Source organism: Lynx rufus, unplaced genomic scaffold, assembly GCF_022079265.1.
Source record: "Lynx rufus isolate CCGP_SWC_20201006 ecotype Redwood Valley unplaced genomic scaffold, mLynRuf1.p SCAF_4, whole genome shotgun sequence".
NCBI classification, from domain to species: Eukaryota; Metazoa; Chordata; class Mammalia; order Carnivora; family Felidae; genus Lynx; species Lynx rufus.
Window position 1 is genome coordinate 38,171,513 of NW_025814856.1, and position 23,507 is coordinate 38,195,019.

The following is a 23,507-nucleotide window of genomic DNA, read 5'->3' on the forward strand; positions in this document are numbered from 1 at the left end:
AAATAAATGGCTCTGTGAGCTAACAGAGGAGAGGGCTGGAAGGCAGGCACGCATTGCCTTCATCTGTGGACTGGCCAGCCTCCCTCTCTGCCTTGGATATCACCTACATCCTGCTCTGCACAAGGGGTTGAAGTTGCCTTTTGATCAACTCTCCGTGGGCCACAACCAGCTCTGAGTACTCAGAGTCAGGGAGTAGGTACTTGGTTGCTGGTTTCGCAGGCCATGCTTTTATGCTAACTGGGGCCTGGACATTTCTGACACACCTCTGATTCTACTGGCTCAAAATTATGCCTTTCTCATCAGAGCCTTCGCCTTCTCGGCAAGTAAGTGCCATCTGTTATTGACAAATTATGTTTCGCATCAGCATGTTTACAACTTTTGCGCTATTTATATCTGAAGTTTAGAGCAGGTGCTAATATTTTAGGGGATAGGTTTCCCCATGTTTAGCATGTTTATCTAGGTAGCCAATGTTCAAAAACACATTTACCGTATTTTAAGAAACACCAGTAAGTTTACATAAAATAGGATTTCATAAAAATTTTTTTTTTCAACGTTTATTTATTTTTGGGACAGAGAGAGACAGAGCATGAACGGGGGAGGGGCAGAGAGAGAGGGAGACACAGAATCGGAAACAGGCTCCAGGCTCTGAGCCATCAGCCCAGAGCCCGACGCAGGGCTCGAACTCACGCACCGCGAGATCGTGACCCGGCTGAAGTCGGACGCTTAACCGACTGCGCCACCCAGGCACCCCTAAAATAGGATTTCAGTATGCATGCACATATACATACAGCGAACTGGCATAAGGAAAAAAAAAATCTTCATACAAGTTTTGACACAACACCTGGCGATGAGGCCTGACAAAAACACCGATACTAGGAGGTCCTCAAAAAAATAAGACTAACCACAGCGTTTTAGGTCCTGGGTCAGTACACTATTACAGCCCCTGGACCGGATCCTCCAGATGAGCCGTTACTATCCAGCCGACGAGACGAGAATGGTTTTTGCTTACTTAAATAGTTGGAGCGATAATAGAAGAGAGAATATTTTGTGACGTGTGAAAATTATACGGAGTTCAGTTTTCAGTATCCACAAATAAAGTTTTACAGGAACACAGTCATCCTCGCTTGATTCCATGCTGTCTGGGGCCGCTGTTGCATCACAAAGCAGAGTTAAGTACCTTCAGCACAGACTGGATGGTCCACGCAACCTAAAATACTTCCTATCCGGGCCTGTACACGAAAAGTTTGCCAACCCATGCCTTGGGTTGCAGTCTATACTCTGAGATTCCCCGAAGATTCCACCGGACACAATTTTATAAAAACAAAGCTTGCGACCAGTTGCCCCAGATAGTTTTAGAACTTAGCTGACATGCAAGGACATTACTAATTCGCTGCTCTCAAAGCTCAAAGTCCGATCCGATTTTCCAAAAGGAACTGGGACGGGAAAGCAAAATGCATCCATGTGCTCCTCTTTCTGCAACTCTTTAAAACGAGCTGCAAACTTTGACTATGTGTTTCTTCTCACAGGTAATTTACACCAGCTAGGAGTGAATCTCCTCAATTGGGTGTGAGGTCCCAAACACCAAGAGAATGAAGACAGCATGCGCTATGGGCCAGTGGAGAGAAGTCGGTTATTTCCTGTCTGCCCTGACAAGCTGTCCCACTCCCAGCTTCAAAGGCTGCTCTGAGTCAGCCACCCTTCCTCTAATTTCTTTTCCTAGACTCTCCCCACCCCTCAAGATCAAACCTGTTTCTCAGATAATTTCCCAGGCTAATCAACAGTCACTGTGCGTATGGGGGTGGGGGGGGGGAAGCTAGCAATAAAAAGCAGCATGGGAAGCTCTCTTGTTCTCTTCATTTCTCAACCTCCACATGCACCTCGAGTACCTCTGGAGAGCTCTTTCTCCCCCATAAACTAATCTGCTCTCTTGGTGCGGCTTGGCAACTAACTACCATCTCAACCAGAGTGCTCATCATTTAACACTAGCAATCACCCCGCAGCCAGACCTGGGACTGAGTGTGCAGGGCAACTCCATCACCTCCTTGCTTTAGACACAGCAGCCGCTCCAGTTGCAGGATGGAGAGAACACGTGTGGGTCATTTAAAAAAACAAGAAATGACCATGGCTGATAGGACTAGATGTGTACATGCATTCATACAGAATCAACAACATTCCAAGGCAGTGAGTTCTCCAATAAAAATGCAAAAAAGAAAAAAAAAGTTATTTACAAATGAAACACTTGGTTATCACAGGAAACTGGAAAAGTAAGCTAATCTCATCGAGGGATTTGCCCAAGGAAAGATTCCGGGTCTAGTGATTGTGTAAATGTTACACATACAAAGAAAGAAAGCACTCTAACAGACCAAGTCATGTTACTAGCGTCCTAAATAAAAAACAAAAAACAACCCACTTCCCCAATTAAAATTTTAATACATGGGGGGTAACAACCATCAAACAGTCTCTTTGCACCAGTTACTACTTGGTCTACACTTGATGAGAATGCAAATAAGGGTGTAGAGTGTGAACATTCACTGGTAGCTGATTCACTTGACTTGACCCCCGCCCCCCCCCCCCAAGAGCGGGTGGGGCAGATAGCAAAGCCTTAGATCAGCTGGGATACTGGATTTGAAGCAGTGACCTAGAAGGGAAAAGTTCCATGTAGCTTCATCCAAGCCCGGAGTTCTAACAGCTGGAGAAAGTACTGTATACTCTGAGGGCGTTCCATAATAGCTGACGTTTAGATAGGGGTGGATTCCTCAAAATGTTCCACAGTCTTTGCAAATGAGTTTATGAGACAGTATCTAGACAGACAGGGTGAAAAACTGGACCAGAGACAATACCATGCCTACAGCACTCCAACATGACGTGCGTGAGTTGAAATGAAGAAGGACAGGAAATGAAAAAGTCAAAGATCCCTATACACACTGTCCTATGAGTACAAGGAAGTATGGCATAGGGCAGGTCACCCACACACGTGGGGACAAGGAGAGATGAGGCCAGGACATAGCATCCCTCTGCCACCTGGACCACTACCATTTCTTTATCGTCCCATGCTAACCTGAACCTCCACCTTCTAGATCTACTTTCCAAGTGGGGCTTCCCAAACCCTTACTGAGATGACTTTATGTTCTTCAAGCTACACATAGGATGCTTATCACTGCTGTGACACTTAACACCTATGTTCTTCACTTTGGCTTTACTTTATTTAATTTTTTAATTTTTTATTTGAGAGATAGAGAGCTAGCAGGGGAGGGGCAGACGGAGACAGAGACAGAGAATCCTAAGCAGGCTCCATGCTGTCTTTCTTTCTCTCTTTTTCTCTCTCTCTTTTCCTGTCTTCCCTCCTTCCCTTTCCTTTTCTTTCCTTTCTTTCTCTTGCTCTTTCTCTTTCCTTCCTCCCTCCCTTCCTTTCTCCTTTCCTCCCTTCCTTCTTTCCATCCTTCCTCTCTCTCTCTCTCTCTCTCTCTCATTCTTTCTTTTTTGTTTTTTAGAAGACCCGGAACTTTAAATTGTAGCAAATAATGTAAAGATCTGTGTATTGTGTTTGAAGTCAGGAGTTTTTTAATGTTGGCAATCCATTAGAGTGTGTTTTCCTAGAAGAAAAGATGACACAGTATTTTCTTCCTCTTTTTTCTCTCTCTTTTCCTTTCTTCCCTCCTTCCCTTTCCTTTTCTTTCCTTTATTTCTCTTGCTCTCTTTTCTTCCTCCCTCCCTTCCTTTCTCTTTTCCTCCCTTCCTTCCTTCCATCCTTCCTCTCTCTCTCTTTCTTTTTTGTTGTTTAGAAGAACTGGGATGATGTTTAGAAGAACACAGAATTGTGCCGCTGTACTCTCGCACCATGCCACGATATGCCAGCATTAGTGTTTTGGGGCCCAAACACCATTCCATGCCCCAAGTACAGGAGACATGGACAGAGAAACATCATAAGGCCCAAAACAGGAGGAAGCATTCGACTACAAGTCCCAGCCCCAAAGGAAACCTAGGAGGCAGAAGCAGGGTCAAAAAATGCTGTATTTCCTTACAGTTATGAATAACCTTGATTATTTAAGTCTCCATGTAGAGGGCACTTACCGCCAAAGAAGGTAAAGGTTAGGAATTTTCATGAGACAAAAAGAAAAAGGCTATCTACGATCCTCTTGCAAAATCAGCTGAAGTAAGTTTAATGGCTATAAACAGTCAGGAAGTCTGTTTGAAGTCTCTTATAAGAGGAGACAAACCTCCCCCCCCCCCACCATACTCCTACTCCATACACCTATTAACATAGGGCCCTATAACCACCGTGTTGAGGCCCTGGTTGGCTGCTCCTTGCTGGAGCCGGTGCCAGACGCTGAATCACCACCACCCAGTCTCCGGCACCTGAGTTGTCTTTGGACAGATTCCATCCAAGCACTGCCCAAGCCTGAGCCTGTCTAGCTTGAACGAGTCGGCAAGACCACAGCCTGGGGCGCCATGACCGTAGGCAACACTGGCGTTGCAAGGAAGTAAAACAGAAGTCAAGTTTATTAGAAAATGTCTAAAATATTAAGCTAGGTGCTGCATCAAACCCGTTTCTCCTTGTTAAGGAAGGACCAGACTGGGCCCAAAAAGAAATAAATAAATGAGTCCACTCCTTCTCCAAGTTCCCAAAGTAGAAAATATGGGGATCAAATGGAAGGATATGTGAATCAAAGGGAACTATGAACTGGCTGTGTTAACCTGTTGTTTTCTGCAATTGTCTTTTATGGGGATGCAGTCCGGCAACTCTCATTATGAACAATCCAGATTCTGATCTTTTCGTACCTTAGGAGGAGCGCGGCTATTTTTGAAGCTTGCAGAACAATCTGGCTAGAATCAGGTTCAAAATAATGTAGATACTTTCCTATGATTTTACCACTAACACCAAAACTAGTTCCTGCTCAAACAAATACGGTGTTGTACTCCTTTGCTCCTTGCAACGCAAGTCACACGCACTTGGGATGCCCTATGGATGCTTTGCTCTTTTGCAAAATACCTTCTCCTTCCCTTCCCTGAATGCTGGGGAAAAAGCAAAAGTGAAAGGCAATGTAGAGGCAACATTCCAGCTGACATGAAAGACAAAAGAAAGACACAGAAGTGGAAAGGGAGCAAAGGCCCAAACCAGACTAAGAATCTAAAATTTGGAACTACTCACTCTTGGCCACAGTTAACTAGGACCAAATCATCATCATTGTCATTGTCGTTACCCTAATACTCTCCAATAATTTACATTTCTCAGAGCGGTTAATGCAAATAGCAAAGATTACACTAGTCTAAGGATTTAAGAAATAAGGAATATCTAGAAACAGAGCAGCAAGTGTAATAACTCCCTGCATTTACGACACTAAAATAAAAACAGCATACTGCGGCGCTCCCTGTATGCGAAGCACTATGCCAGTTAGTTGCTTTAGACTTGTCATCTTACTTTGTGTCCCCACCATCTCGGAGGGAAGCAGGGAAAGGTTTTATGATTACTGATTTAGGGTGGAAAAATCATGAGATGGTGAGGTTCAGTGACTTGCCCAAGGTCACAAACCTACGGAACGGCGGGGACAGAAAAACAAAAACAAACACACACTGTCACACGAGAACCTGACACCCACATTCTACCAAGGTCACTGATTAGACCAAATACGACTGCAGGTAATTCTGGCAAACAGATATGCAGTCCAGAGAGCCAAACACGCAAGGATGAATGCGGGTACTTTACCTTCAGGATGAAGGCAGAGGCCTCTTCCGGGTATCACATCTTTTAACATAAGTTTACCTGCCTCTTTTCCCCACACAAAAGGCCTGCTTTTTCCAACCAGATCCTTTCACTCCCAGGACTCCTGGAGCCATGGCCACATCTGCAAATCTGCCTTCCCTGCTCTCCGTCCACATTTACAAGGCATTCAGGTGTCTTCTCCATTTAAGTTCTACTTTTCCCAGTAGTGCATGATCTCACTTACATATACAAAATCTGAAAAGGTCAAACTCATAGAGGCAGAGAGTAGAATGATGGCTGCCAGAGACTGGAGGATGGGGAAAATGGGGAGATGTTGGTCAAAGGGTAGTAGGGTTTAGTTAGTTCTGCAGCATGAATATGTTCTGGAATTCTTATGGACACAATGCTGCCTGTGCTTAATAATACTGTACTGTGTGCTTGAAGTTTGCTACGGGGATACTTCTTAAATTAAAACTTCTCAGGGCACATGGGTGGCTCACTCAGTTGAGCGTCTGACTCCTGATTTCCGATCAGGTCGTGACCTCACAGTTTGTGGGATCAAGCCCTGCATCGGGCTGATGGCAAGGAGTCTGCTTGGGATTCTGTCTCTCCTTCTACCTGCCCCTCCCCCACTCATTCTCCCTTCCTCCCTCCCTCTTTCTCTCTCTCATAAATAAACCCTCCCTCCCTCTTTCTCTCTCTCATAAATAAACATCAAAAAAAAAAAAACACCTCATCACACACACAAAAGGGTAATAATGCAGAGGTGACAGACAGGCTAGTTTGATTGTGGTGATCTTTTCACCGTGTAGACGTAGGTATAAAAATATCAAGTTGTACACCTAACACCTAAATATGGATACAATTTTTCATGTCAAAGTTGTCTCCATAAAGTTGTTAAAAAATTTAAACTTAAAAAATTAATCGATTCTACCTCTTCCTAAAAACTCTGCTTGTATTCTAATTGCTTTAAGCAGTAGCGTTCCCCGATGTCCTCTGACCCAAGGGACTAGCACTGGTCGTGGATCCCCATAGTGCCCCGAGTTCCCATGGCTGTGCGGCAACCCGCAAGCAGGCTGACCGGAGGGGAAACAGACCCAGCGGTACCTGTTCTCCTTCACACTGCGCTTCACCTCTTCACCTGTCCAAGTTCATCAACTGCTCTTGTGATACTGATGCTGTTGCCATCATCCTTTAGATGCTCAATCCTTCCTCAAGCTCTCGTAGGGACAGGCACCCCGTTCTTTGCTTTCGCTGGGCCAAAGTTGGAATTTTTCAAAAGGAGCGTTTAATGCCAGCAATGGAGAGGGTGAGCTGTCAGAGCAAAGATGTTTTCTCTCAAGTTAGCCCAAGTCCACACACAGCTCAGGCCCTGGACACCTGTATCCATTCTCTGCCTTCATCTACATTAGACCTTTCTCTCCCCACCTACCTGGCATGGCTTTCAGGTCAAGCATGGTTGCTGGCCCACGTTTATTTTAACCCACTGCAGATTCTCAGACTCTGCTGTAACTGCTTGCTTTTTGTTAGGAGGGGGGTATTATGTCACTATAATCTTTTTACGCTTATTTATTTATTTCTGAGAGAGAGAGCAGGTTGGGTGGGGACAGGCCAAGAGGGAGAAAAAGAGAACCCCAACCAGGCTTTGCAATAACAGCATGGGGCCCAAAGCAGGGCTTGAACTCATGAACCCTGAGATCATGACCTGAGAGTCGGACGCTTAACTGACTGCACCACCAAGGTGCCCACACTCTAATCCTTTTTTATTATTATTTAAAACAATTTTTAATGTTTATTTATTTTGGAGAGACAGACAGAGTGTGGGCAGGGTAGGGGGAGATAGAGAGAGGCAGACACAGAATCTGAAGCAGGTTCCAGGCTCTGAGCTGTCGGCACAGAGCCCGATGTGGATCTCGAACCCATGAGCGGCGAGATCATCACCTGAGCCGAAGTCGGACGCCTAACAGACTGAGCCAGGTGCCTCCCGCTATAATCTTTTTTTAGAAACGTTTTCTCGGAATGCTTTTTCCCCTCTTAGTTTTATTGAGATATAATTAACATACAATACTCTAATAGTTTTCGGTGTACTCCATGATTATATATACAGATATAGATAAGATATACATAATTGGTATGTTTTGTGATATCTATAGCTATATATGTCAAAATGATTACCACAGTAAGTTTAGTTAACATCTATTCCCTGACAGAGTTTTTTTTTTTTTCTTGAAAGGAGAACTTTTAAGATCTACTCTCTTAGCAACTTTCAAATATATGATACATTGTGGTTAACTTCAGTCACCATGCTGTGTATTATGTCCCAAGAATGTATTTATTTTATAACTGTCTGTAAGTTTGTAGATTTTGACAACCTTCACTCCCATGTCCCCCACCTCTGGCAATCACCAATCTCTTCTTACTATAGATACAATTTCTTTATGTCAAAATTATCTCAAGAAAGTTGTTAAAAATTTTTTTTAAAATTAAAATTAAAAAATTAATCGATTCGACCTTTTCCCTAAAACTGCTTGTAGTGTATTTCCTTTGGGTTTGATTAGATTAGATTCCACATAAAAGTGAGATCAAAGTATTTGCCTTTCTCTGACTTATTTCACCCAGCACAGTGCCCCAAAGGTCCATCTATGTTGTTGCAAATAGCAGGATTTCCTTCTTTTTTATGGGTGAATAATAGCCCATACATATTACATCTTCTTTATTCATCCATCAATGGGTAAGTGTTTCCTTATTTCCTTATCTTGGCTATTGTAAAATAACGCCGCAACGAATGTGGCACTACAGGTATCTTTTTGAGGTAGTGATTCATTTCCTTTGGATATAAAAACCCAGAAGTGGAAGTGATGAATCTGCATTTAATTTTTGGAGGAACCTCCATGCTGTCTTCCCCAGTGGCTGTACCAATTCACATTCCCATCCATGGGGGAGGGGTTCCCTTTTCTCCACATCCTCGCCAACACTTGCTATGTCTTATCTTTTTGACAACAGCCATTCTAACAGCTATGAGGCACTATCTTACTGTGGTTTTGATTTGCATTTCCAAATAACCATACTCTTAAAACTGTCTTGGTCCCTGGTTAAAGGGGATGAGGAAGATAATAATACAAGTGGCATTCTTTTTAACTATTTATTGACAGACAAGTACTCAACATTACACACACATCATCTCATTTACTTTGAGTTATTTTTAGATGCAGTGAACACATACAGAAACAGGAACAGAGAGGCTATTTCTAAGCATTACGTGAGGTGTGCATGGAGAGTCCTTAGCGAGATACCTGTACGTGAACACTACTTACTAAATGTAATATACTACCACAATACACTACCCCATACATACAAAAATATATTTTGTGGAAAGCAAACATTCCTATTTCCCAGTGACCTCACACCAGTCATTGTCCTCTTGACAAGGACCATGAGAAAACCACAGGGAGTCTAAGGCAGATGGCAGTGATTGTACAAAAAGCTAACCGGGGGCAAGAGGGGATCTGTGATTTGCCCATGGTCACACAGATGGCTTGCAACCATGAGTCCGGGCTCCTTCCGCTGGCAAAGGCACTTGAGCAAGTATGGCCATTTCTGACCCTCACCAAACCCTAAAGGAAGCCTGCCTTGCCTGGACTCTAAGACAACACAGCAGGAATGGCTGCCTCGAGGCCAGCCAGGGAGCTCCCAGGAGATGATGATGCCCATGCTGCTGCTGGTGAACAAGAAAATGATCACCAACCCTGAATGCCAGCCGTGGGTCTGGCTTGCTTCTAAAGCGCTTGACGTAAACACAACGTTTACATAATATGCCAAAGGTCACGCAGTTTGGATTAGAATCCCTTCACTTGTACTTCAGGAATGACACAACCCCAAAGGGCCACTGAAATCCACGGATCCATGGATTTGGAATTCTTCCATTCACAGAGAACTACAGGTACTTGCTGGACAGGACAGATCTTCAAGGGAAAAGTTAGAAATGCTCAGACGAATTCAAGCCACAAAGGTAACTTCGTAGGAAACTATTTGAAGTTTTTATCTTTTATGTAAACATAAATACATGTGAATATACTGCAGATACAGATAGAAGACAGCAAAAGAAAAGATTTCAGTGCTCTGGTCAAGGAATCAGAAATATTTTCTTAAAAAGGGGATTAAAAACAAAACTGTGCTCATCGAATGGGCAGCTGTGTTCACTGGGTTGTACTCATGGTGGGGCAATGGGTTTTGGAACTTCCAGTAACCACAGTTTAGCATAAGGTGGAACTTGAGTCTTCATGCATGAAGAAATAAGGATTCTCTGGGAATTTGGGGGAATTACTGACCTTGAGAGCATCGCAACAATTCCAAAGAAACAGAAGTTAGCTTTACAAAACATTAACGTATTTATCCAGAAGCAGCAAACATCGTGGTAGAACATCCACCAGTCGTTCCACCTGAATACGAACCCATTCTCCCTGATTTGAACCCCAGATCTACCACTTCCCAGCTGTGTGACCTTGGGTAAGTTACTTAACCTCTCTGTGCCGCAGTTTCTTCACCTGCAAGAATGGGAGGAAATAACGGTTTCTACATCACAATTAGTACGTGTCAGGCCCATAGGCTAGGACCTGACATTCGGTAAGTGATTCTTCAGTGACTTCGAAAAGCACTTTACAAACGATCACTGAGCACGAAAGTAATAATCTCATGGTAGAAGACATGGGAAATGCATAAATGAATTAGGAAAATAAAAAAATAAAGTGTAATATCATCACCTAAGTATTGATATAAGGTTAACATTTGGAAGTATGCTTAAGGAAAGTAATTTTCTTAAGCAACCCTGGAATCACATTATTTAGGATCTTTTCAAAATTACTTTTTAAAATTAAAAACACATTTTTAAGAGAGAGTTTTCAAATCTAATTTCTACATTCAGGTTCAAACCAACAGTACTGGGGACCAAACAACCTAAAAACTACCACCCGACTCTAGAGATTTCTGAAAAAGCTTTCAACCGAAGACTTTAAACAGCAAATGGCACATGACTAATTTTTTCACTGTGCTTAGTAACCGTTTCAGGGAGGCTTAAGACACACCAGAACCGAAGAATCACATGGTAACATCTAGGGTTAACACAATGTTTCAACTGTTTGGCCCCCAAAGGGGGAGACTACAGAGTAACTTCTGACTCAATCTTGCACAGCCAATGAGCAGGAGTCTGTGTCTTTGCAAAGAACAAAAGAACTTGAGTCTTGTGGAAGTTAAATTGCCAACATCATATCGAGTGAATGTGAAATAAAACAAATATTTAACATTTCAGCCCAAGCCGTATCGTATAAACAACAAGGACAAAATCCTACACTGGATCCTAAATAGACTCAAACTAAGCTTCGACGGTCTTCGTTGGCTCCTCCTTCCCCACCATCAGTAGTACCGTGCACTAGCTACATTTTCCAGTAAGGCTTCTTCATGGTAAAACACTTTCTCATGGGACTGCCTGTGGTCGGGGCTGAGCATGGCACAGGGAAAATGCTTCTGATGGCACCTGCATCATACCCATTCAGGTCTAGCCTGACCATTAAGTACAGACACACCCGGAAGTTGTAAACTGCTTTAACAACAGGACGTTTTCCCACCTCAAAAGTGGGATAATCTTTGCAGCCTACCTATGTCCCAAGGGTGTTCTGAGTATTAACGAGTTAGCATTAGTCAGGCACTTTGATTTCCCAGACCAAGGGCTCTGTACGAGTACAAGGTATGATTATCCAACCCAATTGCCTTCTGGAGAGTCACCTGAGATGACAACAGAGGAGGCAGAAAGGCTACGGGTCCCATGGCTGCCCTCTCTGGAGCAAAGCTAGCTCCCAGGGACATACGTGCAGGGCCAGGCTGGTGGGGGCTGTGCTGTGAGCGTCCGCTGCATTGTTCCCTTATATAGTCAATGAAGAGGGAATCCCTGTGTGTGCACGTTTCCAATTCGCATTCCAAAGACAGTATAGGCAACGAGGCAGATTTTCAACTATGATTTACAGGGCTTGATGTGACGGGGCTAGGTACCACGCTAGGATCATGCCCGTCGCTTTCTCACGATAGGAATCAAAGAGGAAGCCCCTATAGAAAATCCTTTAGTTATTGCAAACGTACAGGTGTGCGCACGAATGTCAGCCCATGCGTAAGTACAGAACGTGTCTACATACGGTTTCCAAAGCCCACCTGAGAATTAAAACAACAACAACGATGACGACATTCTGTTTTTGGCGTGCTTGTGTTAAAATCTGCATTCAGTGTAGATTTGAGCCCTCCCCTCAGTCTCTGGAGGCCTCGATGTGAGATAACAATCCTGAACATCATTATACGCATTGCATAATATTGAAGTCTAGAAGGTGTTTTTTGAGGGACAGAGAGGTACACGTCATTATTTGCATTACAGGATCTGCCTATCACCTTTAAAGAGAGGAGCAGAAGTTGGCCTCTAATAAAGTAGGCTATACACCAGCCACAGAAACTCTGGTACGCTTTCTTTCAACTGAGCGGTTCATGTTCAGATCTCAAGTCAGAACAGAGCCTTCAACAAAAGTGCAATAGCTACTGATCTGACCAAATGGTATTACTGTTTAAAAGACACACACACACACACACACACACACACACACACACACACACATACCACTTAAAAGTGGAGCTACTGAGGCAGGCATAACTAAGTAAAGCATCTAGAAAAGCCTAAATGCTGAACAGCTAATCCTGGGAAATCCTGCACCATAAAATCATATGCCGCGATAGATTAATTCTCAGTAAAATGCCTGGCAAATTCTCAGAAGTCAAAAAGGCTCCTGAGTCTTAAGGGTTAACACACTTGCCCTTTTTTTTTTCAAATGACACATATAATTTCCTTTTATCATAAAACAATGCATTTATTATTTTCTGTATATCTGTTAAAGGGCATGGCTTTCTGAGTGGAAAACAAAACAGAACTTGGTCACATGTTTATTTGCTTCAGCTACTCCCTTCCCCTTCTGATAAATAATCAAACATGCCATCCAGAAAAAACAAAACCAGCGAGCTGGGAAATTTGATGGTCATCAAATAGACTGAGATACCAAGAAAAGCAGCCCACTGTTCCCACACTGAGTTTTCGGCCCCCACACCTACACTGACATCTGAGTAAATACCTTCAGTCACTCTTTCCATTTTCCCTGCAATTACTCCTACTGTTAAACAAATTGTCCTTAAGGCAGTCACAAACCTAATTTTTTTCTTGCAAAGTAGAACAACTTCTGAACATTAAGAAAAAAAAAAAAACGCAGCACAGCAATAGCCATACATAGGCGCACTTATTTATTTAAATATTTCTTCCATTAGAGGTTCAGACAACCAGAGAGCTCATTTCTTTCTCTATTCTACAGATGCTGTTTTAGACAATAAAATTTAAGGATATTTAGTCTGGGGACTAACAAACAAGGTTCGGAGTAATAACAATCCCCTTAAGATCAAAAGAGCTAATTTTCCATTTCCTGTCTATTCCCTGACCAGTACATAGTTAAAAAAAAAAAAAAATTAGCACCTGGCTTACCAATTACAGTGAAGTTGGGGGTCAGGGTTGGGGGAAGGGCGTGGAGGGAGGTGGGGAGGCTCAAGGGGCGAGGACATCAGACAGGAAAAGGTGGAACCCTTTAAAAAAAATGTCAAACCATGTGTTAAGAAACTCATTTCAACAGAAAGGACTGAAACAGCGATCTCACTGCTCTTTCCACACAGGGAAGGAGCAGCCCAGGTCCGAGGGCTTTTCCTGCCATACTAATTACCCACAATGAGAATTTTGAAAAGAGCTTTCCAACATCAAAGTTAACAAGCATCGCAGAAAGTGAGCCGGGCTTTCTCTTTCCTTTCGCAGCCCACTCCGTTTAAACAATAGTAATGTGAGTGAGATAATGACCATGCTTGTTTCAGCAGTCTGACTTTTATTGGCATGAAATTGGTACAAATATTATCAAGACCGATTCACAAGTGATGACGGTGTCATGATGCAAACATCACAGGACAATTGTGCAGAGGCAGAATTACAAAGGCACCATCCCTGGACTCTCTTACCCCTCGTGATAACAGGAAGAAAAAGAAGGCAACACCAAACAAAGTCACACATCGGCAGAGAGAGTTCTCATCTACGTTCAAGCCTGTAAAACTGTCCTGACGACACTCGGCTGCCTCCTTAGCTGATTATATCCCAAGACCCATTTGAAAGCAAGAGTGGATTCACAAGGAGTTAGAACCAACCAACGGTCTTCTCAAATCTCTAAAAAGAAAACTGCTTTTGATGGAGAGAGAAGGGGTGGGGGGGGGGGAGAGAGAGAAAGCAGTAAACAAGGTGGAACATCTCATTTTGCCCTTCAGAGAATGCGCAGGAGCGGATCCCGAGTCTAAAAGTTTAACCCAGCAAAATGTTCCTTTTTTTTTTCTTTCTTTCTCTGGACACTTACAGAGAAAATGAAGAGTTTGACGGAGTGAGCTCGCACTGTCTGCCTTTGGATTTCCGTCTTCTTGCTGTAGATGGGTTCTGGCTGTTTCTGTGAAGCGGGGGTTGCCGAGTGGTAAAAAAGATGTTTGAATAAACAGGAAGTGCTGTGCGGCTGAAGCACACTTGAGGAGAAAGCACACTGGAACATTGCCCTTTGTAGGCAACCTCAGGGACGCTTTGCCTCCACAGTAGCTGGCTGGGCTCTCACTAAATGACAAAGAAACCACAAGAATTCCTCAAGTAATTCTTCACTTTCAAAGTTGAAAGATCAGTTGGAGCTTGCAGGTAATTTTCAAAGTTGCATTTAGCGCTTAAAGAAATCTATTAATGCTACACGTATCTAAATCACTCCAGGTCTGCAAGCAGCGACACGGCATCAGAAACGTGTGCCCCGGCCAGACCAAGCCCTAGCCAAACAGCTCACTCTCGCAGACGAATACACACAGGCAGGGTTTTCGGGAAACCTGCTCTCGAGATATTTTTGTGGTGACATTTACATAGGCAGGATGCTTTTAAAAAAAAAAATAGGGAAGAAAGAAAGGAAGAAAATTCAGATTCTGCAGACTTTAGAGGAATTTGTCACACGTATTTTTAAGGAACATATCGTCCCGCATTCCTGGGATATGCCCTTGATCTTGCTTCTGCTGCTTTTCCTCTTACATTTTCCTTCTCCGCAATCAACCAAACTACCTGTTTATCTCCAGATGCCTGGCTTGTCTACTCGAACACTCTTTAACCCGCCCCAAACTAATTATCAAAGTCCTGTCTTCCGTCACCCGAGTAACTTGACAGATACTGTAAAGAAAAGTAAACCGCTAAAGGCAGAACAAGTCAGCTTGAAAAATAAGATGAGCAGCTGAACAGCCATATTCAATAAGAAAAGAAAAAGGGGGGAAGGGGAGGAGGAGGAAGAAAAGGATTCCTTCTGAAAATGTATTGCTGTGGTGGCAATGTTCCGCCACGGAAGCAACTGATTTGTTATTTAGCATGGAATGCTGGACTGTCTGTCATCCAGGTGCTAATACTTGGCTAAAATAACTCATTGGGAACTGTCAGTGGGATGTTTACATAGGCCCCAATCTTTTCTTCATGGAAGGAAATTTTTTACTGGAATTCATCTTCTTTTGATCTCACATTCAAAGCAACGGCAGCTTGATAGACATTCAAGTCTGAAAGCAAATCCAGACGCTGAAGATAAACCGCCAGAATATGACAGGCAGAAGCATCTAAAGCTTATAAAAATGAAGAGAACAGCATGTCGCCTGAGTATTACAATAGCAGAAATCAAGAGACATATTAGGTGGAACTGATCAGCCACAAAAACAGTTCAAAAGGCAGATCACAGAAACAGAGGACTAGGCTAGGGAAAAAAAATGGGAACGATCTGGTTTACTGCCTCACCTCCCTTTTGAGCCCCACAGCACTTCCATTCCTGCCTCTTCACTTTTAGGAAGGGTGGAGTATCCAATTCAAATGTCCCCGTCTAACTCAGCTGGTCCCGTTATAAACGCGCTGCGAATGATTTCCTAGCAATGTATTTCCAACAGGCAGGGGGAAAAGGCAGGCCCTTACCTTGCTCGGGGTCCAGCATGCTGCATTTATTAGCATCCCCTACATCTGCTCTGCAATGCAGTTTCAAAAGACACACAGCCTGGGTGCCATGCAAGTGGGCGGTCAGGAAGAGCATCTCGCCAGAGAAGGGCTCTAAGTAGTTCGAGATGGGGCTACAGAGCTCTAAGGAGTCTAGTTCCCTGACATGGCTAGTTACTGAATGAGCACACACGCTCCAGCCTCAGTTACAAAAATAGATGCATTCAGTCCTATAGATAGAGAAGTGCTCACACCTAAGTGCTTGGAAGCCAACTAGGGCAATTCCAGAAGGGAATTATCACCAAATCTGTCTTAGAGGCGCACAACTACTTTTTCTCAAAATGAGCCTCATCAGTACACCTGAAGAAAAGGTAACTCCCAGCAATTCTGTACTCAGAGCTGTTTGCTAACACACACTGTGTGTGAATGGGTGGCATCAGGTTAAAGGGAAAGAGAATTCCACATGATAACTTAGCCAATGGTGGGTTCCCTTCCTCCTCAGGCCACCTGCCCTCCTGGGACCTCGGATCCCGATCTTCTCCTGCAGCCCCTTGCGTCTTTAAAGTTGGCCCCTCCCCCTCCTTTTGCATAATAAATCAACAGTAAAATGTGGATTTAAAAAAATGCACTAACCTATTTAAAAAGATGTAATCAGTTTAAGGGCTTGCCTCATGCAAACAAGATTCCTGGGTAACTTAGTTACAAATGTAAAAACACAAACATGCAAACAAAACAAAACCCTAGTGGATTCTACAACTGTTCTTAAAAGTTACCCTCTTGCATGCCTACACAGCTGACTTGGGAAAGCTGATTACTGATCTTTAAACTGTCCCACTTCCTTGTGTTCAAGTCACGCCGCTATTCCTCTCTCACCTTAAAAAAAAAAAAAAAGTCACTTTTAATACTTAACTCTAAAAATCTCTGGACTAAATATCCCGTGTGGCTACAGTTACTACATTTACCCAAAACAGGGAGGTTTACCATGAAAAAAAAAAAAAAACCCGGAATGTTAATTCCTTTGTACATTCTAAAACAGTTTCCTCTACAAAGAATGCTGTCACTACCACATTGGGGCAAGGAACAACATTCCATATCTCATGGTTGTTGAGAGTCTTTTTCAAAAATCTGCCATGTATAAAGACCTTCATTAGTGTAATTCAGTGACTGTTGGGTTTGGTGTTTTTTTTTTTTTTGATATATACAACTTTTGATATGTCATTTAAAAACCTCATAATAATATCATTAAAGAGCTACCATTTTTAAAAGAGAAATTGTCTGCTCAGGGCCATGGAATAGTAGCCATGCTCTAGGCCGTTTCCTCTCTCCCTTTCAGACTTCTGGACTTGAATGTCACTATAGACCTTGAATCCTTGAATGTGAAATGGCTTCACGCTAATTGCTCTAATTGCTTGAAGATGTGCAGGCAGGTGAAACCTGATCCCCGTGGCCATTGTAGAGACCAAGAACAACACTGGAATGTTTACACAGTGGTTTGATTTTAATAGACAGAAGGGCTGAGTTTAAGACAGCAAAAACATAGCTAATAGGTGACCCCTTAATGTAGGCCTCCTTAAAAAAAAAAGACGCACAACAAAATACAATTTCATGTTCTAAAAGGCAGTGTCCTAAATGCCAAGGTTATTTGCTTGACTCTTGCAGTGAGTACACGTTACGTTGCACCTGACATTTACACCCGAAACTCTACCCCGAATACATTTTTTTACCTTAAAACAAAAAAGCACTTTATGTGTCAGTCACCTTACAAACAGATTATGACTGTATGGTATTTCCAAGTAAGTGCACTCATTTAAATTTTAAATTGAATATTTTCACCATTGCAGCACGGCACTCCCTGTCCCTTAAAGGGGAAGCCCTGCATCTCCTGGTTTGTTCCTCTGCTTCTTCTGTTCCCCTTCCCTGCCATTTATGGAATTCGTGACCCTTGTAGATTCCTTGTTTGCAGTAAAAGTTGAACCCAAACCCTCTCACGTTGGTGCAGAAGACAAACATGCATCCTTCTGGTGCCTCCTCCCTTTGTTACTGTGTGGGACTGTGGCCCACTTCTCTTCTCGGGGGCTAAGGCAGCCAGGGGAGTGGTAGACATAGTTATTCAATGACAGTGGCCATTCTCCCTGGATATTTTAATGAATTGAGATGGATACAGAGGTTTGACAATGGCTCCCCAGAGCCCTCTCTTAACACAGCACAAATGTAACCAATGCTGGACAGGAAATATACTACAGCAAGACCCAGATAAAAATACAACAGCACCTACAAGGTGTCATTAGCAAGAGGAAACCGACAAGGGTTAGGGGGAGGCTTAGGTAAATGTTGGGGGGGGGTGTGTAAACACACAGGTAACGTATAGGAATATTTCATACAGAGTCAAGGAAACACTGCTAAGGAGGAAGCAGGAATTAGACATTCACTATGGAAAGAAAAAAACACCATGAAACAATGAAATTATTTTATGGTTAAGCTGGGCAATTAAAAGCAATAGATACACCTTGCAAATGCACCCCCACACAGCTGGGAACACTGTCAAATCTGCTAAATTATGCTACGTATTAACTTCTGCTGGTAAAACGCAAAGTGCAGAAGGAAAGGGGCAAGAAAGCCCCTTGAAAGCTCTGAAACACTTTTAGTTATATAAGGTAATAATAATAAATACAGGACCTTGCATTGCCTGGGACTATTTGTTCCCAAACACTGAAAGACAAAATAATGAAACAAAAATAACCGCGCAGAACATCCTTGCGAATCACAGCCACCTCACACTGTTTTATGGACACTCACACCTTGTCCTAAAAGTTACAGTCCCCTATTAAGAAGCCATGCCTCCCGCTCTGAAAACGGAGGGGGGACGAGTATCCCTTTATCCACATAAAGATTAAGTATAAACTGGTCCAATCCAGTGAGAGGAACACTGAGGGAAAAGTAAACAGGCCCCCACTCCCCACCCCCGAAATAGTTCCCCTTTGAAAGCTCTCTGCAGTGAGTGCCTGGTACCAAGGGCTGCCCTGTTCCTTGGAGGGGTCAGCAAAGCTATGCTAAACTGACAGGTTCAGTTTACAGCAGGCCAGAACTTTGTTTGGATATACTGGCCTTGCTCACCGCCAGCTTAACAACAGATGGCTAGAAAACTTTCATTATGCTGCACAGGACTGAACTGCAAACAATCCAGAAAACTGTGAAAAGTTTAACTCCCTCTAAACCGATGTGCCAAAGCTGGGCCTGCCCAGAGCCGGTGAGCCCGCTTAGGGCCAAGGGGACCATGGAAGTGATGGCTGAAACAAACTGGCACTTGCTAACTGCCCAAGTCAACTCAAGGGACCATCCAGACACCAGAAGGGCAGGGACCCCCCCTACTATTGATTTTAACTGTTCAAAGACCAGACCTTATAAGGAGTTGTACTGACTGTGCCTTGCCTTCTTTTTTATTTTCCCAAAATACACTGTCAGACTTCCCCTCCCTTCGGAGAAAGAAAATCTCCCTTCAGACCATTCCCAAGCTCCCTTCCTGTCTCCCCTCCCTCTGGAAATCGGGCGGACAAGACCCAACAGCCTCACCCCTAACACCTAGATTTAAATATGATTTATCCAAATCTGTATATAATTTAAATATTCATTAAATCGATTCAGTCGCACGAACCCTAATATCTCCTAATGCTCCGAGACAGGTTATAAATGCACCTTCAAAGGTTTAATTCAATTGGCAATCTGAGAGGTCTTATCACTAGAAATGTGTTATTTTCATATTATTCAAGAAATGAACAAATGTGCTTTCCACAAACGTATTTTAGGAGCTACCCTTTCCTGTTATTGAAAGAAAATTGTGTTTATTACTCCTTTAGCATAGTGTAAACTCATAAACGTCAACAGAGAGTACAAGCAAAACTGTCAACTAAATATTGTTTCCTTCATGAGCTGTTCTTCTAAGTCAATTACGCCTTTCAACTTCTGGGGCATTGTATGATAAACTGGCAGTAAAAATCATTCACATTAATATACCATGGTGCCTTGCCTGCAAAAGGTAATTAAAGAAGTAAATGACTCATAAGAATAGACATATTAGCTGCAAAATGAAAGGCAACTGAGCTGCCACATAAAAATATGTACCATTAAGATACTGCATTTTCATATTCCTGTAATCAGCTTCAGTAGACTAATGCTTATTTAATCCAGTTCTGTGCTAAGTCCATCAACAACTGTTTTTTGCTGTTTTCTCCTTGACTGAACATTATGAGAGCAGGTTTGGAATAAATACTGCAATGAGATTTTTGCATACTCAATTGAAGAACAGGTTTTTACATTTTAAAATCTATTTTTTTTTCTTTCCCTGAGAAATGCAACATAAAAAAAATTACTGGTGGGGGAAATATATATATATATTTCTCTTTACATGGCAGAACATTTTAGGGAAATACTAGTTGTTTCCGTGTTCACCTCTTCTGACCACTATCAGCACAGGAGAAAGGGTGCTGGGCCTCCACCTGCCAGATCTCTGCTACCTTTATGAAGCACTCCCTTTTGTGAATAACGTCTTCCATTAGCACCAGTGGGGGTAAGGCAATTTACCCTTTGGCAGGAGAGAAAGAGAAATCAAGAATGGAGGAAGGAGTTGACAGGTGGCATGGCACGGGAGGACCGCAGACTAGCCTAGTGGGTCCTGAGTTCTTGTCCTTCCAGAGGGTGGAAACCTTTCCAAAGACAAGTGAACTGACCCTCAAATTGACTGCTCTGCTTTCCATTCTCCGGCTTTCAAACTGACAGGTTGCTTTATTCTTCCTACCCTTTATTTCAGTATTCCCCTGCTAGCCCAGCCAAGCCACAGGAAGACATGGCCCGTGCATTCCCAGATCTTCACCGAGGCTGTCCCCTTCCCTGCTTTCTGGAACCTCCACCTGGACCAGTGAGATGAGTCCGCCATTGGCACTATTAAGATGTTCTGGGAACGTTTCAATGCAGGAAGCTTCCTGGAGGCTGCAGAAATGCCTGTAGTTGTTGTGGAAATGAGGGCTCTTTGCTGACGACTGATGTGGGCCTAAGGCTTTGCCAATTCAGTTTGGGAGTTTTAGCTTTCAAAACTCTTGCAATTCCTCCGATGTTTTGAAGCCAGCAGTGAAAATCAGCCTATAAAACATAACTGTCTTCTATCAGTTGGCCAGCAATTTACTCGCTTTCGATAACATCTAAATGCATCTACATGGGGTCCACTAACATCAAAAAAAAAAAAATCCCCAAACAAAAACCCAAGAGATTCCTGACCTTGACCTGTCTTTGTCTTAAGGTGATAGGCCTTGGACAGAGGCAAAGGTCTAGATTTCTATACAAATGGTCCCTTCTCCCCTCTCCTCCTCCTGTGAGCACAGAAATCTCCATGGCTTTAAAACTAATGAGCAGCTGGCCAGGCCTTAGGGACAGCCCAGGATGGGAGGACAGCCCTCCAAGGACCCTTGGCTGTTTATTTATCTCTTAACAGTTCTGAGAACTGCCCGAGAGCTGAGAGCCTCCCAGATTTGGGCCCGGTCTTTCCTTGCCACGTATGATTGCCTCGACGTTCGAGCAGACATCACTTGGAACCACAATTAATGAGCTCTAGTCCTTTTTCTAATTAAGGAACAAAGGTTCCTGTGTGCACAGTATGGTGACGCTGTCTGCAGAGCACACGTGGAAAGGGAAGTGAATGCTTCTAATTGCTTCAAAATGGGATTTTTAATATTTGGGAACATAATGGAATCGGGAAATAAGAGCATTTCCAACATCCTTTACAAATAAGGCTTTACAAAATATTGTTAGCTGTGAATAATACATCATTATCAAAAATGGAAAGTTATGAATACCGCGCATGTAACCTTTGTATTCACGTGAATTAACCTATACGTATGAATACAATGATACATGAATTCCTTCTTGAAAATACATTAAAAAAAAAAAAAAGAAAAAGCCCTCCTCAAAAAAAAAAAAAAAAAAAGGCAGGAAGGCAGCTACTCTGAGCCTGATATTCCTCAGACCTTAGCAGATTAGGATTCAAACGTGTAATTAAGAAAGATAACCCCAGTTTTTATAGTAATTAGGGGCTGTGGGAAATAGGATACTATCTCTCAAAAGTGTTACAAATGTACCACACTTCTAAATAACCTGCAATGCTTGGAAAGTATACTCACTACCAAGGGCAAAGCTGCTGTGCAGGGAGGGAACAGTAAATGACAGACTGGCGTTCAAGTCCATTAGCTGCTATGTGATAGGAGCACATTCACTGCACACGATCTGTGAAAAATCTTAGATCTCTTTAAATCTTTGAATTGGATTACTGCATTAATTCTTAAGAACTGCAATCCTTCAACCAAGTCAAATTACCCTCATTAACGGCGGAAAAACTGCCTCTGCAATAAGTTTAAAAAAAAAAAGATATTTATTACCTATAATCACTTTCACGTACTTCACCCAGAAACATGATGAACCGATGCCTACAACTTTGACCACGGTGGCATCTTGATTTTGCATGTTGATTTGAGTTAAAATAAAACTGAAAACATTTGCATGGTGTTTAAAACAAAAATTTTTTTTCACACCAACACGACATGGCCTTTTATTATCACAGCCCTCTGATAGGAAAGGAATAGCCCCATTTTACAGGAGAAGGAATGGGGAGCTAAGGCAGAGATATTGCATCAACGGTCCAAGCTCTCCCAGCTAATTAGGGGCAGGGTGTTCTGGATGCCCGCTGCAGGAATTGATTCAGAAAATACAGTTTTCTGACGCTTCTGTCATGCAATGCATTGACTTCTCTAGATCACACTCAGTGGAGGAAAGGCAGGCAAAATAAATACAAAGATCGGAACGCAGCTTTGAGGGTACAAATGTTCCCCATAATGAATACAGCAGAAGCTGCCTCAATTGTTCCCTCCCCACATTTGCTGTTACTATTTAACCTGCCTTGAGAATTCATCAAATATGTTCTTTTCCAGTGACAGAAGAAAAAGAAATGTAAATTGATCTACCCTGCCCTTGTTGTTCTCTAAAACGGTCTCATCGGAAATGTGATAACAGCTTGACCGATTCTGAACAACTTACGGTACTTTATGGCAAATGCACTCCTCGAAGCCCACTGACTGTTGTTCTTGGCTCCAGGGATGTGACTTCTCTGGTTGTATGACTTCCTAGCACAAACCACACAGCAGGACAGTCTTCACCACCAAGAAGGCAAGCAACCGGGGAAGGCTGCGGGGGGGGGGGGGGGGGGGGGCGGGGGGGGGAGCGGTGTCTGTGTTTATGGAAAGAAACAATCTGTAGATCATGTGTTAAGGAATGAGAAAAGGTGAACTTCTACCTAGAAGTTGCTTTCTAGAACTTGAGAGCAACCAACACTTCTAAACAGCTATAATAAAATGCTAACTGGAATTCATAATACAAACCCAGAGGCACTAGAAGGCTCTGAAGTGCCTTCTGAATCATAAGAAAAAAAAAAAAAAAAAGACAAATTGTGCTCTGGAAAGTTGTAGGTGAAATGCATTTATTGTAATCTATAGATTTGAAACTAGGTAGTCTTTAGTATAATGATGATAAAAATCAATTAAATAGGATATTATCTCTGATAATCCTATAATTTACTATAACCTTCCTTTTGAATGATTTCCAAAAACCAGTTGTCATGAAGATGAGCATTTCGAGTCCACATCAGATCCGCAGAACATGCTGGAGTCTAGTAACAAC

General features: G+C 42.8%; 1 protein-coding gene across 8 annotated transcripts in view; it reads right to left on the minus strand.

The window, feature by feature from the left end:
• Window positions 1–23,507, minus strand: part of FOXP1 (forkhead box P1) — a 594,085-nt gene that overhangs the window by 155,810 nt on the left and 414,768 nt on the right. For 3 of the 8 annotated variants that reach the window (XM_047096083.1, XM_047096081.1, XM_047096080.1), the window contains exon 1: window positions 14,164–14,364. The exons of the other annotated variants lie outside the window; for them this stretch is intronic. In XM_047096083.1, the coding sequence (XP_046952039.1) occupies window positions 14,164–14,349 (186 nt within the window). In that variant the 5' untranslated portion in view covers window positions 14,350–14,364. Of the gene's footprint in view, window positions 1–14,163; window positions 14,365–23,507 lie in introns of those variants that run through there. 8 annotated transcript variants of the gene reach the window in all.